The following is a 14,659-nucleotide window of genomic DNA, read 5'->3' on the forward strand; positions in this document are numbered from 1 at the left end:
AAGCGCTAAAAGTCCAAATTTTGAATGAAGTTAAACTTATACAGGTGGTGAGAAAACGGGTTAGTTTTCAATATCGCGAGAACGAAAATACACCAAAATCTCCTAGCATCAAAATATGATATTAAGCAGCATTCTGACACTTCTTAAGAATAATTTGAGTCATTTATAAATTTTTTATTAAATAATCTATCACAGCAATTGAAAGTTTAAGGTTTGAAATATATTTTCGTTTTAGTCGAATTCAAATATACAGAATTTTTTACTTCTTACGGAGACTGTTTGCTGAACACCAAACTTTAAGTTCCTAGTGTTGGATTTTCATAAGCTGGTTTCGATCACAGAAAATTCGGCTGTTGTCAATTTCAAAGTTTTTTGTTTATTGTTGTCATAGTAATATCGATTTTACTTAAAACTACACTTTGACAAATTTCAATCCATAGCCAATTACTGGTAAAAATTTTATAGCGATCAGACAAGGAAAAAACCAGTTTTAAGGCGATTGAAAAATATCGGTATGGCCTTCGAAAAACTGTATCGAAACACTTCCAGGAACAATAGGTTATGTAAATATCATGAAGTGTCCATTTTGGAGTAGCTTTACCACTACCTATCAAAATAAGATACGACACCTCATTTACTTTCGATAACGTGGCGGAACAAATACACTAAACCGATAATTCAATTAAAATGTAGTAATGTTAAATATCCCAGCGCAAAGCAAGCCAGTATATATATATATCGCTATTTGGTAGGATGCTAAGCGTGCTAAGTGGCAGACAGAGCGACTCTAAAACCTGCGGCAGTCTCACGCGATTATAATGCCTTCCTGTGGACTCGATACTTCCAAAATCATGGCGGCGAGTCCAATTCACAGCCAAACCGGCTGTATTATTACTACTCTAAAGATCATTATTTTATGTATTAAAACTCTAAAAAATGCTGAGACTGTACTAGTCCAGCTAATTTATCGCCTGATGTGCTGTATATAGCCAACTCTCTCTTGACGGACATCTTTAATTTGGATCGGCGCTATTTATCCGTCGTAAAGAAATATTTGTCGTATGAAGAGTCAACTAAGGGAGTGAAGAATGGCAGGGACTAATTCGAGGTGTCGCTCGCCGTTTTAGCGAGTTGTCCATCTTCTAGAAGTGTTAATTAAGGGACAGTTATTAAAATAATATGAGCTATTTACAGATTTACATCTATTACGAGAAAGGTCGTCGGAAAAAGTGCACGCGACAATCCCGAAAGGTATTGTAGTGGATGGTTTTGAGTTCAATGTTGTTCAAAACTGAATTTGAAACACTGGCACAAGAGGCCATGGACGTATGTTTGCGAGTGCTAAAGGAAAGCAACAAAAGCAGATTCCATAGCTTTAGTGTCAGGAACAGTGTCAGGGTAATGATCATATCCCATGTTATCTTTCGAGATTGTCGCCTGCACATTCCGACAACCTTTCTCGAAATAGCTGTATATAAAACTGCAAGTTTATCAAATGGCTTTACTGACAAATGTAAACTAGACTTTAGGCCAATTTGGCTCAAGTGAGTAGAATTTCTGTGAATCTCATTTTACTTTAAATTGAAACTGAACTACAGAACCAAAAAAATCGGCCTATTCCCGCTTTGTTCATATCTACAACTATAGCTCTGTCACTAATATCCTTAAGTATCTTTGAACAAATGAGTTTCCCCACGTCAGGATCAAAGACCACCCTCTCTCTCGTGATTTCTTTCCCAGAAACCAAAATTACTCGCGGATAAGTAACTGAAGCACGCCTCTCAGTCTTGCATTGTTTCTCTTGGTCAGTCGTTACGGGTTTATTTTGAGGCACCGATCCTAAACCTGGGCGATCCTGAGAGACTTGGGTGGTTTGTTTTTCCAAAGCAGGGCTCTGTTTAGATGATTCTAAATCGTCAGAAAAAAAATAGTAAAAATAATTATAGTAATAATAGTAATAAAAATTATAATTATAATAATAAATTCTTTATTACTATTATTGATTACTATTTAAAAACATATCTAATGTCACAAAGTCGATAAGAGGAAAGCTATATAAATTGAAGAAAAAACTAGTAAATGGAAGAGAATAAGACAAAAACCTAATAAATAATAAATAATCATCAAAAGGAGCTACAGTTAAAAAATGAGTCTTTTTATATAAATGTATTCTATAAAAACTCCTAATATGTTTCTTGGACATATTCTTCATGATTAACATAGGAGAATTCAAAAAGATACTAATCGTAATAATAATAATAATAATAATAATAATAATAATAAGATGATACGAGATGACACCGAAACGTCGTTCTTTCTTGCTTGCCCGCGTTGTTTTTTTAACTTGTTTTTGTATTACTAATCCTTTGTTTATTAATACTTAATGATAATTGAATAATAGAGAGCGTTTCCCTAGTAATCATAAGTTTACTGGTAAATGTCTGTTGCGAGCCATCACAAGTTCCATACAAATCCATCTTCACTCTATTACTCTTCCGGTCGACTCCAGAGGGAGTTCTCAATTCTTATCATTTATAATATTTCTAGGGCAAATTCATCTTTGAACAATTTCAGAGAAGTTTGAGTCCGTCTATATTACTGAAAATTATACAGTTTTTTAATATTCAAAGAGTTTTAAATGTTTATTTCTTTTCCTCTTTTCCCGTGCTCCCTGGCTCCACATATTAGTAAAAACAATCTAAGGCACACCCAGTTATGGAATTCCCATGCATATGTGCAAACCCATCCTTGGAGACCCAGGGGCAGATAGTGGGGACGAGGGAAAGTCTAAACAGGCAGGAAACAAATTGGCGCGAAGAAAAGTAAAGAACATTCTTCACTTTTTTTCGCACCTTTTTTCCCCCGCCCTTTTAGACTTTTCCTCGCCTCCACTATCTGCCCCTGAGTCTCCGAGGATGGGGCAAACCTGAATTCTCGGCCGTGAGGATCCGTTTTCCGTGTCGATACTCCTCCTCAGAAATGAACACTGTCAGCTTCACGTCATCAATACCAAGGATTTCTAAGACCTCGTGTGTCACCAGCGTTTCTTGAACCACTTGATTAAGGTGACCGATGACGTAATCTTCCCACAGTCCTTCAAGGATCTGCAGTGAGCTACATTTCACAGTTATCAATAGACTTCCCAGTTCAATGTCTTCAATAAAGATATTCAAAGTATTTTATAGATAGCCAAAAAGTAATCTGAAAGGGTGATCGAAATCTACGATAACGTTCCATAAGTCTACCTCTGCTGGAATTTCCTGTTGGTTTCTTTGCATTTCACCAGGGGTGACCACCACTCCATACTGAAGGAAGCTTTCGATGGCCATCCCAACCCGTAGCATTGCTGTTGGGAAATCGATAGAGCCATTGATTAATCTTCAATGAGTACAGTTCGCTTTGAACATAAGATACTTATGCGCAAACATTCATGGCAGCCATATAGAAATTCACGTAACACTCAACTTCATTTCCCATTATAGCTCTTGCTTGAACTGATGGATTTTGCTACAAGTCGCCCAGTCAAAGGGTCCTAGTAGTGCAAGAATAACAATTTACCGCGAAGAGTTAGACTGCATTCCTCTTTTATTGCTCTCGATCTTTCCTTTTCCTTCTTTTCTCTATCAAGTTTTGTTGTTTGCTTTCATAGGAGACACCACTGAATGTTCGCCTGTTTGATTCGCATTTGCCGCTAGTGCGACTTCCCGACAGACAGACAATAAATCCCGCATCCCGTGCCCATATTTTGGTGCAGCGGACAAATCCAGTTAAGATATTTTGCATTGTCACCAATCCCGCACCGTATGTTGTCAAATCCCGGATCCCGAAAATGCCCTTCTAGACCCTGTGAAAAGGGTTTTAGGTGAATAGCGAAATTGGCAGTGGAATTTTCCCAAAACTGATGTTAGTAAGCTTTTGTCTGCAACTCTAACAGGATCGGTTAGACTTTCCAGGATGAGGTATCTGATCAGTGCAAAGATCTACCTTTTCGTTTTAAAATTGCCAACTAAATCACTTATATGAAAGCAAAGTCACTTGAGAAAAGCATAATATTAATCGTTCCATACTGACACGAAATGACCCGACCCGTAGCCAACGAGTAAAGATTAATTACTTAAGCGTTGAATCTTAAACTGACCGTCTTGCTGATCTCTTGTGTCCTTCCGTAGTTCTTTGACTTCCTGAACAAGTTCTCGTAACACTTTTGTATTGTCGATGTCTTTTTGGTACTACAGCTCTAGTTCTTCGGCGTATCTTTCTTCCCCTGGCGTGAAAGGGTCACGAAGGAATTTCTCCATAGCATCTTTCCAGTTGTTTTGTTTTTCGGGGCAAAGGTGTGCTGCAATCCTCAAAACGCTTCACTGATTTTCCCCCAGCGGTCAAGAAACTCTCCATCAGGAATTTCCAAATTGTTGCTGTGGGCATAAACTTCATTGCGATAATATTTTATTCGTAACAGGTCTGCTCCAAGACTGTGGTCGACATCGTTTGGTACCTTCACTTCGAAATCACTTGCACTTGAAAACAGATTTTCGCCAAACAAGGAAGCCAAACAGTACCTTAACTGATCGATGAAATGCAAAAAGCGTTGCCTAAACACGGCTTCACAATTACGGCGAACATCCGTCAGCAAAAGCAAATATCAACTATCGTCACGGGGCTAGTTTCTATCCTGTTTTTTATATGCAACCCTTCTTCAGTTTTCAATAATACTTTACTTCGATACTCAAATTTTTAAAAGAAAACAGTACGAATAAGACCCACAATGTCTTAACTGCAGAAAACCCTGCCTCTTTAACAGCATATAACGCTTATAGTATGTCTATTTGTCGTTCTTAAAGCCACTGAAGGTAGAGAAGCGCATAAACCGGGGGCACCCAACGTCAATTTTCGGAAAATACCTGTTCGGAAGACGATTTGAGATCTAGAATTTTCGGAACATTTGTTGTAAAACTTCTTGCTTGCTTGCCTCTCCTAAGATTTTCGAACATCTAAAAAATGGTATAATTGCCCATTTTTAACGGATTTTTACCCTAAAAAGGTCACCTAGAATTTTCGGGAGTCTTTTTTCAGGCTGAAATTTTCGAAAAGTTAAGTTTTGATATCTATAATTTTCAGATCTCTGGACTTTCAGCTAGGAAATCCGAACTGATGAAAAATTTTAAGGGGATAAAAATATGCCTATATCTACCGTTTAAATACTAAAATACGTTTCACAATGCTATTTTTAAGTGGTTTTGAAGTATGTTCTCGTTGGGTGCCCCTGATAAAAGCGATAACTGCGTATTCACGTATCCAGCTCTTTCAGAGATACAGCTTCGAAGTGGCAGGGTATTTTGCAGTTACTCCCCAACAATTAATCTGTAAATTGTTCTAATTAACACGACAAGGTTCGCCCCTATTTTAGCAGTATCTTGCAATGAACGACATTAAAATGGTCCCTTGCTCATCTTTGTCGAGCTCTACCGTTTCGGTGTAAAAAAAAAAACAATACCGTACTTTTCTCGGAAGGCGCTACCTACAGACCTGTGGCTTTTCATGGGAGAGGTGACGGGGAGAGCTGATCGCGTGACGGCAGTAAATACAGTCTACCGGAGTCTACCGAAATAGCAAAACTTTCCAAATCCACTCAAACAGTTCAAGATGAAATATTTTCCCTAGAAAGCTATAATTTCCAAACTTCAAAAGAACAAACTGAACGGAGCTTTGATCTCTGAGTTTAGTTTACGCTCGATCGTATCTGTTGTTATCATCAAACATGATTGAGCGGTTCTACAGGACGCCTTATGGAATATTTTAATCAAAAACAGTTTTCAAACTTTCGCATCCACAGTGCACTCCTGGTGATAAGGCTACCTCTTAATTCAATCTTGATTTCGGAAAATACTCTAAAAAGGGGCAATATTACTCCCATCACACAAGAATCATGGGTTGTATTGCATTACGGCGACAAAACGAAATTAGCGATCAATTCCGTGAAGTTGTAGATCCCACATACCCTGACATACTGCCTCAGACAGTGATCAATTTATTTGTTTAAGAGCAATTGCAATTTTATCTATAGTGAGTCAGTGTAAAACATAAATATCAAAGGATAGAGGCAATGCAAAAGTTACTCACCAAAGCTCTTCTTCTTTAGACATGTTTTTAACATCGTGGAAAGATGAATAAGCCTACAATGATTTCTGGGAAATTAGTTATCTAATAGGGGTAAGACGAACTTGTGGAACTGCAGACCACGGAACCGGCGGAACCTAAAGAAATGACTGTTTTATTACAACTCCCTTTGGCTAACGAGATAAAATAAGTAGTTACAATTATTTTTTTACAACGACTGAGCGATTTCTCGCCCGTGGATTGGTCAAGCTCTTGTCGATAACAGTACAGACCACTGAACGCTGTTTTCGATTTCCGAAACAGGAAGTCCAAGAATCGCAGACTTCCGGCTTGTTAGTGGTCGTCGAAAGGAAACGAGAGGTGTAGTCTTAAACCGGGATGAGAGAACGCCGAGCGTATACTATTATTGGCGCCTGAAGTTAAGGCGTTAACCGACGTATTATTCCATCCCTTACCTAAATACCTTTCATCCCACTATTAAATTCATATCAAACTGTTCATTCAAATCTTTCTCCTTTCCCTTGGTCAAGGTGTCCCCCAATGATGGTATCGATCATTGAAATTGTTCTTTATAGTTAAAACTACGGACGAACATCAGTACCTTTTACGCTCACCATGTCACCCCTTTTCACCCTAAACGAGCTTTTCCATTCAGCCTTTCCCTGAGAATATTCCTCCAACGAGACGTTCAAACTGCGATGTAACGAATTAACACAAGCAAAATAACCATACCTTAACAGATGTGGATACAATCGCGGTCTCCTCAGCCAGGAGATACAACGTGTTCATACCATCACACACTCACACAAGCGACTCACCTACACGTATCCCTCTAGTTGTCGGATACAACCCAGCCACTCGCTCGATATCTTCTATTTTTCACAAACACACATTCTCTCATCCTCCCAACTTTGTGCTACTTTTAAAATATATACCTCTCGTTGGTCCCTTATTTTCCGCAAGATCGTCGAGAACGAGCCCTGCAGGGGGCCACGTCAAATCGGGATTTTTCTCATCCCGATCTCATATTGGTCTGGATTCGGGATTTTCAAGCAAATTCGAGGCCTACTTGCCAAAAATGAGCATTTCGCGGCAAATTGTCTCTGAGATCGTAGCCCAGTTATACTCAGAAAACTCCATACTAACCCTTCTAATTTTTTGGGGGGTCGACCCAAAAAAAATTTTGAAGGGTTTGTATGGAGTTTTGTAAGCATAACTGGGCTACGATCTCAAAGACAATTTGCCCCCAAATGCTCATTTTTGGCAAGTAGGCCTCTTGGACATTGTTCTTTCAGAATATCCTGACAAATCCCATAATTTCAGAAATTTCATTTTCATGACGTCACACTTTAGTACTCTATGTGTGTGTGTAACCGATTATTATTTTCTGGTAAATGTGGTGGATTTACCGTTTAGTTCACCTATAACGATATATCGCTAAGTATGTTTATAAATCAATGTCTTGCTTGTGGTGTATCGTCGTCCTTTTGCTTCAAAAGCTGTTTTTGAGGGATTTTGAAGGAAACTGAGTTCGCCGTTTACTGTTCTAAATACAGCGAACTAAGTATCCTTCAAAACCGCTCAAAAAACCGCTTTTGAGGCAAAAGGACGACGATATAGCAAATGTAAGGTAATTCAATTTTATTTAACATTGATTTATAAACATACTTAACAATTATTCCACGAGGGCGGTTTGGATATGAGATGATAAATCTCGTTGAATCTCCCCGACTAGAAAAAACCGGAAAAGACAAGGGACTTCCGCTATTCACATGTCACACGTCTATCAAAACTGTCAACGCGCGAACGGACTCGCCTGGACTGCATGAATGAAAAATCAAAACATTGTAGCGATGAACATTAGTTTTTTAAAAACTCATCGGGATTCTAGGATTTTCCTCAGCAGAACAGCTAAAAAAAACCTGGCAGATAATGTGAAGGCAAAGAATTTTTAAGTGACAGCCGTCGAAATTAGTCTGAATTTGGATTTTCGGTGCAGTTATAAAAGTAAGAACAACGGAGAAAAACTATTACCTCGGTCGCTTGTTATGAAGTTGTTTGAAGCCACAAGCTGGTTTTGCTGAACGAGAGAAAAGAAGCTATACTGCCGTCTCCATTGCTCTAGTGAATGGCTGCATAGCCTGTATTTGTAGTTGGTTACTTTTTAGCTTGTGATTTATAGACCTCCCCCCTCCCGCTTAAACACATGACGTTAAACACAAGATTCAACTTGAAGTCTTAATCATGACTATTTTTTCCCGGAGAGAAGAAAGTACGAAATTTCTTCAAATTGAAGAAAAAACATTTGAATCTCCCTTTTGTCACAGACCTCGTCCCCGGGAGCACGTCCTCGCGGGCGCACGTCCCCGGGAACCTTCATCAAGGACACGAGAATGTGCCTGTGTTGTCATAGTACCCCGTCAGATTATAACATTCCAGAGGTAGGGCCGAGATCTCGAATCTTTTTCAGATTTTTTTGTTACTGGTGTTGTTTTCTTAGCGTCCTTTCCCTTACTTATCAATGATTTCGACCACTAATGATTATATGACTTATAGAAGACCATCGCAAGTCTTTACATTACAAGCCACGGCGGGACATTTGTGCTGGCAGCGAGACGGATTCGTTTTTAGAATCTACTTCAGTTAAGGGTTTGCACAGGCAGTCCACACAATGTGTGTGTGTAACCGATTATTATTTTCTGGTAAATGTGGTGGATTTACCATTTGGTTCACCTATAACGATATATCGCTAAGTATGTTTATAAATCAATGTCTTGCTTGTGGTGTATCGTCGCCCTTTTGCCTCAAAAGCGGTTTTTGAGGGATTTTGAAGGAAACTTAGTTCGCCGTTTACTGTTCTAAATACAGCGAACTAAGTATCCTTCAAAATCGCTCAAAAAACCGCTTTTGAGGCAAAAGGACGACGATATACCACAGGTAAGGTAATTCAACATTTATTTAACATTGATTTATAAACATACTTAACAATTATTCCACGAGGGCGCGTTGGATATGAGATGATAGATAGCCAACGAGGCGCATAGCGCCGAGTTGGCTATAATCATCTCATATCCAACAACCGCGAGTGGAATAATTGTTTTATTAAAAACGCCCACAAAATCTCGTTGAATCTCCCCGACTAGAAAAAACCGGAAAAGACAAGGGACTTCCGTAAGAACAACGGAGAAAAACTATTACCTCGGTCGCTTGTTATGAAGTTGTTTGAAGCCACAAGCTGGTTTTGCTGAACGAGAGAAAAGAAGCTATACTGCCGTCACCATTGCTCTAGTGAATGGCTGCATAGCCTGTATTTGTAGTTGGTTACTTTTTAGCTTGTGATTTATATTCTTGATGTCGGATAAACAAGCCGCAGCTATCTATCGGCGAGTGACTCGATCGGCGAATGGCTTCGCCCGGCTTCGCGATCATGAAGAAACAGCACTTGTCTTCTTCCGTAGCTGGTCAAGGTACTTTAGTTCCATGTGTTTTTCGACAAACTTTCAAACAAGCTCTTGTGGCTTTTTCGTTTGTTTTACTCTTTTTACCTTCGATGAAATTGCATTTCTAGTACGTCTAAGAAATGAATTTAAACAATTTGCTTCGGGCGCCGTTCTATCCTTCGCGAAAAAAAATCTCAGCTAGCTTCCAATTTTAAACTGACGCGTACACCGACCATATATGGAGAGTATGGTATAATAGCTCTTATTATACAGACAAGAGTGTTTTACTGGAAAATATACCACTCGTAAAATTCATAAAAACTACATTCGGGACCTGAGTGGTTTATTTTCCATAATCTCACACGTGAGTTTATCGATGACGTAATTTCGGTCGTTTCCCTCTATTATTTTATCGACGTCTTTTTGTCTGTATAATAAAAAGAACATTACACGGCGGCTTGAAGATATGAATTTTATTTTATCGTGGCAAAAACAATATTTTACTCACTCGCTGCGCTCGTTCGTAAAATATTGCTTTGCCACTCGAAAATAAAATTCATATCTTCGCGCCACCGTGTAATATCCTCTCTATATACCATAGCGGCTAAGCCAATCAAAATGCTAGAATTGCATTATCCAACGATTCAGTTTATAATAATTAGCGATATATCGTTATTGGTGAACCGAACGGTAAATCCAGTACATTTACCAGAAAATAACAATCGGTTACACACACACATTGTGTGGTCCCCCCTGTGGGGTTTGTTGATACATTGTGCACGCGTCAACAACGGATTATGAGCCTTGTTCTTTTCAAGTTCCAGCTATTCAAAAGATGAGTGTATCTCAGATCTTTATCATTGCAATTATTTGCTTTTGTTGAAAGATAGCGTTTTCTTAATAGCGGTAACTGTAAAGCAGAGTAATGCTCAGATAATGCTATCTATGATTTGACCAGATCGAAAGGCTGCAAAGTTTGTTTCAAGAATATCTGGGTGATGACACATGATGCTGATGGGCCTCACCCGATTGTTCGGAGCACTGAATTCTTTTTTTATTTGGGTAGCAAGGGTGACGCAGTAGTGAAAGCACTCGCCTCCCACCAATGTGGTCCCGGTTCTAATCCCGGCGTGGACGCCATATGTGGGTTGAGTTTGTTGTTGGTTCTCTCCTTTTCTCCGAGAGGTTTTTCTCCGGGTGCTCCGGTTTTCCCGTCTCCTTAAAAACCAACAATTTCAAATTCCAATTCGACCAGGAATCAAGTAGACGAAGAACCACTTTGTGGATGTGCTACCTCCAAATCATTATTTATTTATTTATTTATTTATTTTACCCTGGAAAGTTCTTACGTAGCGGGGATTAGACCCAAGAAAGTTTTCCGGTTGTTAATATCATGAGAATCTGCTCGTTTCGTTGCGACTATTCCACTCAAGGTTGCAACAGCAGAAATCTCCTTCTGCAGCAGTTTAAGACACGTGACACGTAGAGACACATACTTGAATCTACGCTCTGAAGATGTTGCACTACTCTGTGTAGGTAACATCTTCGGAGGGAGGCCGGATTCCTGCCCATGTTGCTTCACTGTTCCTCTTGCTAACTAGGATCATATCCATTATCTCAGAGCTGCAGCTAAGAGATTCAGTGCTATAGATGTGATAACGCGAATATTGGCCATGGTTTTCGGTACACCATCATCTAGTTATCACACCTCGAATTGAGACGTTTAATCGTGTGAACACTCAGGGTCTTCAAATGTTGGTTCACGCGGTATCTTGCTCAATGGGATCTTGTTCAAAACTTGGAGGAGTCTCTGGAAGTGCTGTGGAAAGGTCACTTTGATAAAGCTGTTCGTTTGATGTATCACTTGAATTATTTGGTAAATTTTGTCCGTCTTCTATTTCGAAAGGTTCTGTTTTTGTTATCAAGCATTCCTTCTTTTCTTCTTTAAATATTTCTTGGGCACCACTAGTTTTGAGTTTCTTTCGTGGTACTTCACCTATGTTTTCTTTACTTTTCTTTAAGTCATCTTCACAAACATCCAAGAAAGAGTATTGCAGATCCAAGAAGGACTGAAAGATAACCGTTATTTTTTGTTGGTTATTTAGAAATGACAGTACTTAGAAACGAAATTAAGAATAATGTTTTTTTTCTGATTAATACTAGGTTTTAAAAATTTTAAGAAAGAATGTGATATAAAAAGTCAATTCAAAGAAACATTTCACGAACTTTGCTTGACACAGTAATACAAACATTTCAGTTGTCAAGTTGTACTAAGTCGTATTATCACTGGACATCTCTTCTTATCATATCGCCCAATGTGAGGTAATCCATGACAGTCTTCGAGTCCCGATTCCACGCTGTGGAATCCGGATTCCTTGCCAGTGGAATTGGATTCCGGATTCCAACCATTAGTGGTATTCCGGAATCCTTAAGCTGTATTCCGGATTCCAAAGCCCAGGATTCCTGATCCTACAAGAAAACTTCTCGTATTCCGGATTCCACAAGAAAAAATTTTCCGAACTCCGGTTTACCTTATTTGGGATGAATCATACGAGTTTAAACACTAAAAGAAAAGAAATGATACACTCGTTTAAAAGCGTAAGATATTTTGGAATGTGTTTGGTCGTCATGTCGCCATACTCACTTTTGTGTAAAGTCCATATATCTGGGATATTTCTTTCATCGTAAGCGAGTCGCTTAGAAGCTCATCAGAACGGATGAGTTCAGCCTGCAAAATAAAGCATTGTTCAAATGAGGCAACCAATTAATCAAAAAGTTAGGTCAAAAATGAGTTAATCAAACTATTCTTAAGCTAGATAGTTAGATGCTGTTTTGATCACTCATAGTAACTTAGTAAGTCCGTCCTCCAGCCAGTTGGTCAGTAAGTCAGTCGCCGATGTTATAGTAATCTCTCATCCAGTCAAATGGTCAGTCCGTCAGTTCGTCAGTCAGTCAGTCAGTCACAATCAGTCAGTCAGACAGGCCGATTCAGTTAATCAGGCAGCCAGCCAATCATTTAGAAAGTCAGTCAGTGAGCAGTTACTCAGTAGCCAGTTTGCCAGCCAGTTGATCGAGTAAGCCTGTCAGCTTGCCAGGACAACCGTCAGTCAGTAAGTCATTAAGCCAGTCCTTCACTCATCCAGTTTGTCAGCAGTAAGTCGGCAGCAAGTGATTCAGTACTTAGTCATCTAGCCAGTTGGACAGTCAGTCGTTCGACTAAGGTCAGAGGTCATTCATTATTAGCAATCATTTAGAATTCACGTAAACAGTAGTAAAGAAAGAAAGTAGTCTGTCACTCAGTGCACCAACAGTCAACAGTCGGTAGTATAATACAGCATAATTTAGTTTAAGGCTTCGCTTTAGTCAGAAGGCGGTCGGTCGGTCATACCTGATGCGTGTTAGGAATTGCGAACTTCATCTTCAGAAATTTTTTCAACACATTAACAGTAACTGCGGATGGACATCGGAGATAACGAGTCGGGAATATCTAGTTAAACAACAAAGATAACATAAATGATGCTTCAGTGTAAGAACTACAATATACCCGGTCACTATTATACGACTAAATAAATAAATAACCAACAACAGGAGCAGCTAGGAGCCTATGACCCGGCAACAAAAATTACTTTTAGTGTTGGTCAATCCAAAGGTCCTTCGTCGACCATAATATATAGATTTAGCCAGAGCTAAAAGTGAAGCTCTCGATAATATTTATAGTTTGTTCAAACAAAATATAAAATCGTGTAATACTAAGCGGTTAAGGCAACGAGAACGGTGAACAAACAACAGTAGATCAACTCTGCACGTGCAGCACAGTTGCTTCTGCCGTTGTTTTGCACGACTACAACGTGAAACTTCTAGAAACTTTCTAGTAAAAGGTTTATGGAGGAAATGTCGTACGAATTCTTGTTGACTTTTTTTTTCACTGCCGCTCATTTCACCTCGCTGGCCGCTAGCATTTCCCATTTTCTCCCCGCCGCTACAAAATTTTCACGTTGTTCTTTCAGCAAAAAATGTCTCCCTTGTTTTTTCTCTCTCTTGCTAGCTCTCCGTCGCTGTTTTTTCTCGTTGATCTTCGCTGGCCTGTTGCCTACTTTCTCTTTTTCTCTGCCTTTCCCTTTCTCTATTTCCAAATTTGTGGACATAACAATTAATAGAAGCTTAATACTCGAGACAACATGGATACAGAAACAATTTCCTCTTTCTGTTTTTGTCTTTATTGACTCCTTAGTTGTCTCGCCTTCACAAGACGCGGGCGGCCATGCGATTTCCCGCCAAATTAACCTCGAGTTGCATTTGGGTTGCCATACCTGTTGATTGAGTTATTTTACATTGGTATGGCTGTGGTGCGGACGGACAGCGGGCGGGCGGACGGGCGGACGGGCGGGCGGTCAAGTGATTACCAAAATATCAGATGGGTAGATTAGCACATTTTTTTAGGAATGGGGCTACGCTCGCCCGCGCTTCGCGCGCCCAGAGCTCCGCCGGCTATTTCTAATAACTATCTTGATGGAGCTACATATCTTCACGCTAACTGTGCTTTTACTTTTACATTATTATTAATGATATCATCATTATTTTTATAATAATAATAATTATTGTTATCATCTTCATCATCATCATCATCATTATTATTATTTTGTCAAATCATAAAGAGCGTTCTCACTCAAGAGGTTAGGAACAACAAGAGTAAATACTATGATGTGTCGGGCTTTGCAACTTAGTCAACAAAAAATCGATAGATATGTGGTGTTAAAGGAAACTTACCTGACGTTCATTCCAGTTCCTTTTTCTCCTATAAAATTAAACAACGATCCATGGTTATAAAGTGACAAATTTAGGCGAGGATATTCTTGGTCAGTAACCATTTGACATGGCGACCATGTTAGTTAACAAAACCCATCGTTTTCGTAAAATGTGCTTGTATAAAGAGTTTTATTAGTTCCCAGGGTCGGGAAACACTTTTGTACCTTGTCTTGTCATCCAACATGGCCGCCGTGTCGTCAGATGCACGCCAGCAATGTTGTTGACGCAAGGGAATAAGCTCAAAAAACCAGTGAGAGATATCCGGGCATATATTGCCTTGTTGACGAATCTCTTTA

The 14,659-nt window shown here is 39.3% G+C and overlaps 1 protein-coding gene and 1 long non-coding RNA gene across 3 annotated transcripts in view; both read right to left on the bottom strand.

Moving 5' to 3' along the window:
* LOC140930535 (polycomb complex protein BMI-1-like) overlaps positions 1-14,659 on the bottom strand; it is a 37,444-nt gene that overhangs the window by 14,650 nt on the left and 8,135 nt on the right. Inside the window, exons 7-10 of one of the 2 annotated variants that reach the window (XM_073380260.1) lie at positions 14,325-14,352; positions 12,946-13,044; positions 12,202-12,285; positions 10,939-11,626 (exon numbers count right to left, since the gene is read on the bottom strand). In XM_073380260.1, the coding sequence (XP_073236361.1) occupies positions 11,318-11,626; positions 12,202-12,285; positions 12,946-13,044; positions 14,325-14,352 (520 nt within the window). In that variant the 3' untranslated portion in view covers positions 10,939-11,317. Of the gene's footprint in view, positions 1-10,938; positions 11,627-12,201; positions 12,286-12,945; positions 13,045-14,324; positions 14,353-14,659 lie in introns of those variants that run through there. The other variant, XM_073380261.1, reaches the window with a different exon arrangement.
* On the bottom strand, positions 1,439-4,367 carry LOC140930548 (uncharacterized). Its single transcript, XR_012164864.1, has 3 exons — positions 4,139-4,367; positions 2,927-3,346; positions 1,439-1,908 (listed from the first exon to the last, which is right to left on the bottom strand). It is a non-coding gene; the product is annotated as an uncharacterized lncRNA (long non-coding RNA).

The sequence above is a fragment of the Porites lutea genome, chromosome 3 (genome assembly GCF_958299795.1).
Source record: "Porites lutea chromosome 3, jaPorLute2.1, whole genome shotgun sequence".
NCBI classification, from domain to species: Eukaryota; Metazoa; Cnidaria; class Anthozoa; order Scleractinia; family Poritidae; genus Porites; species Porites lutea.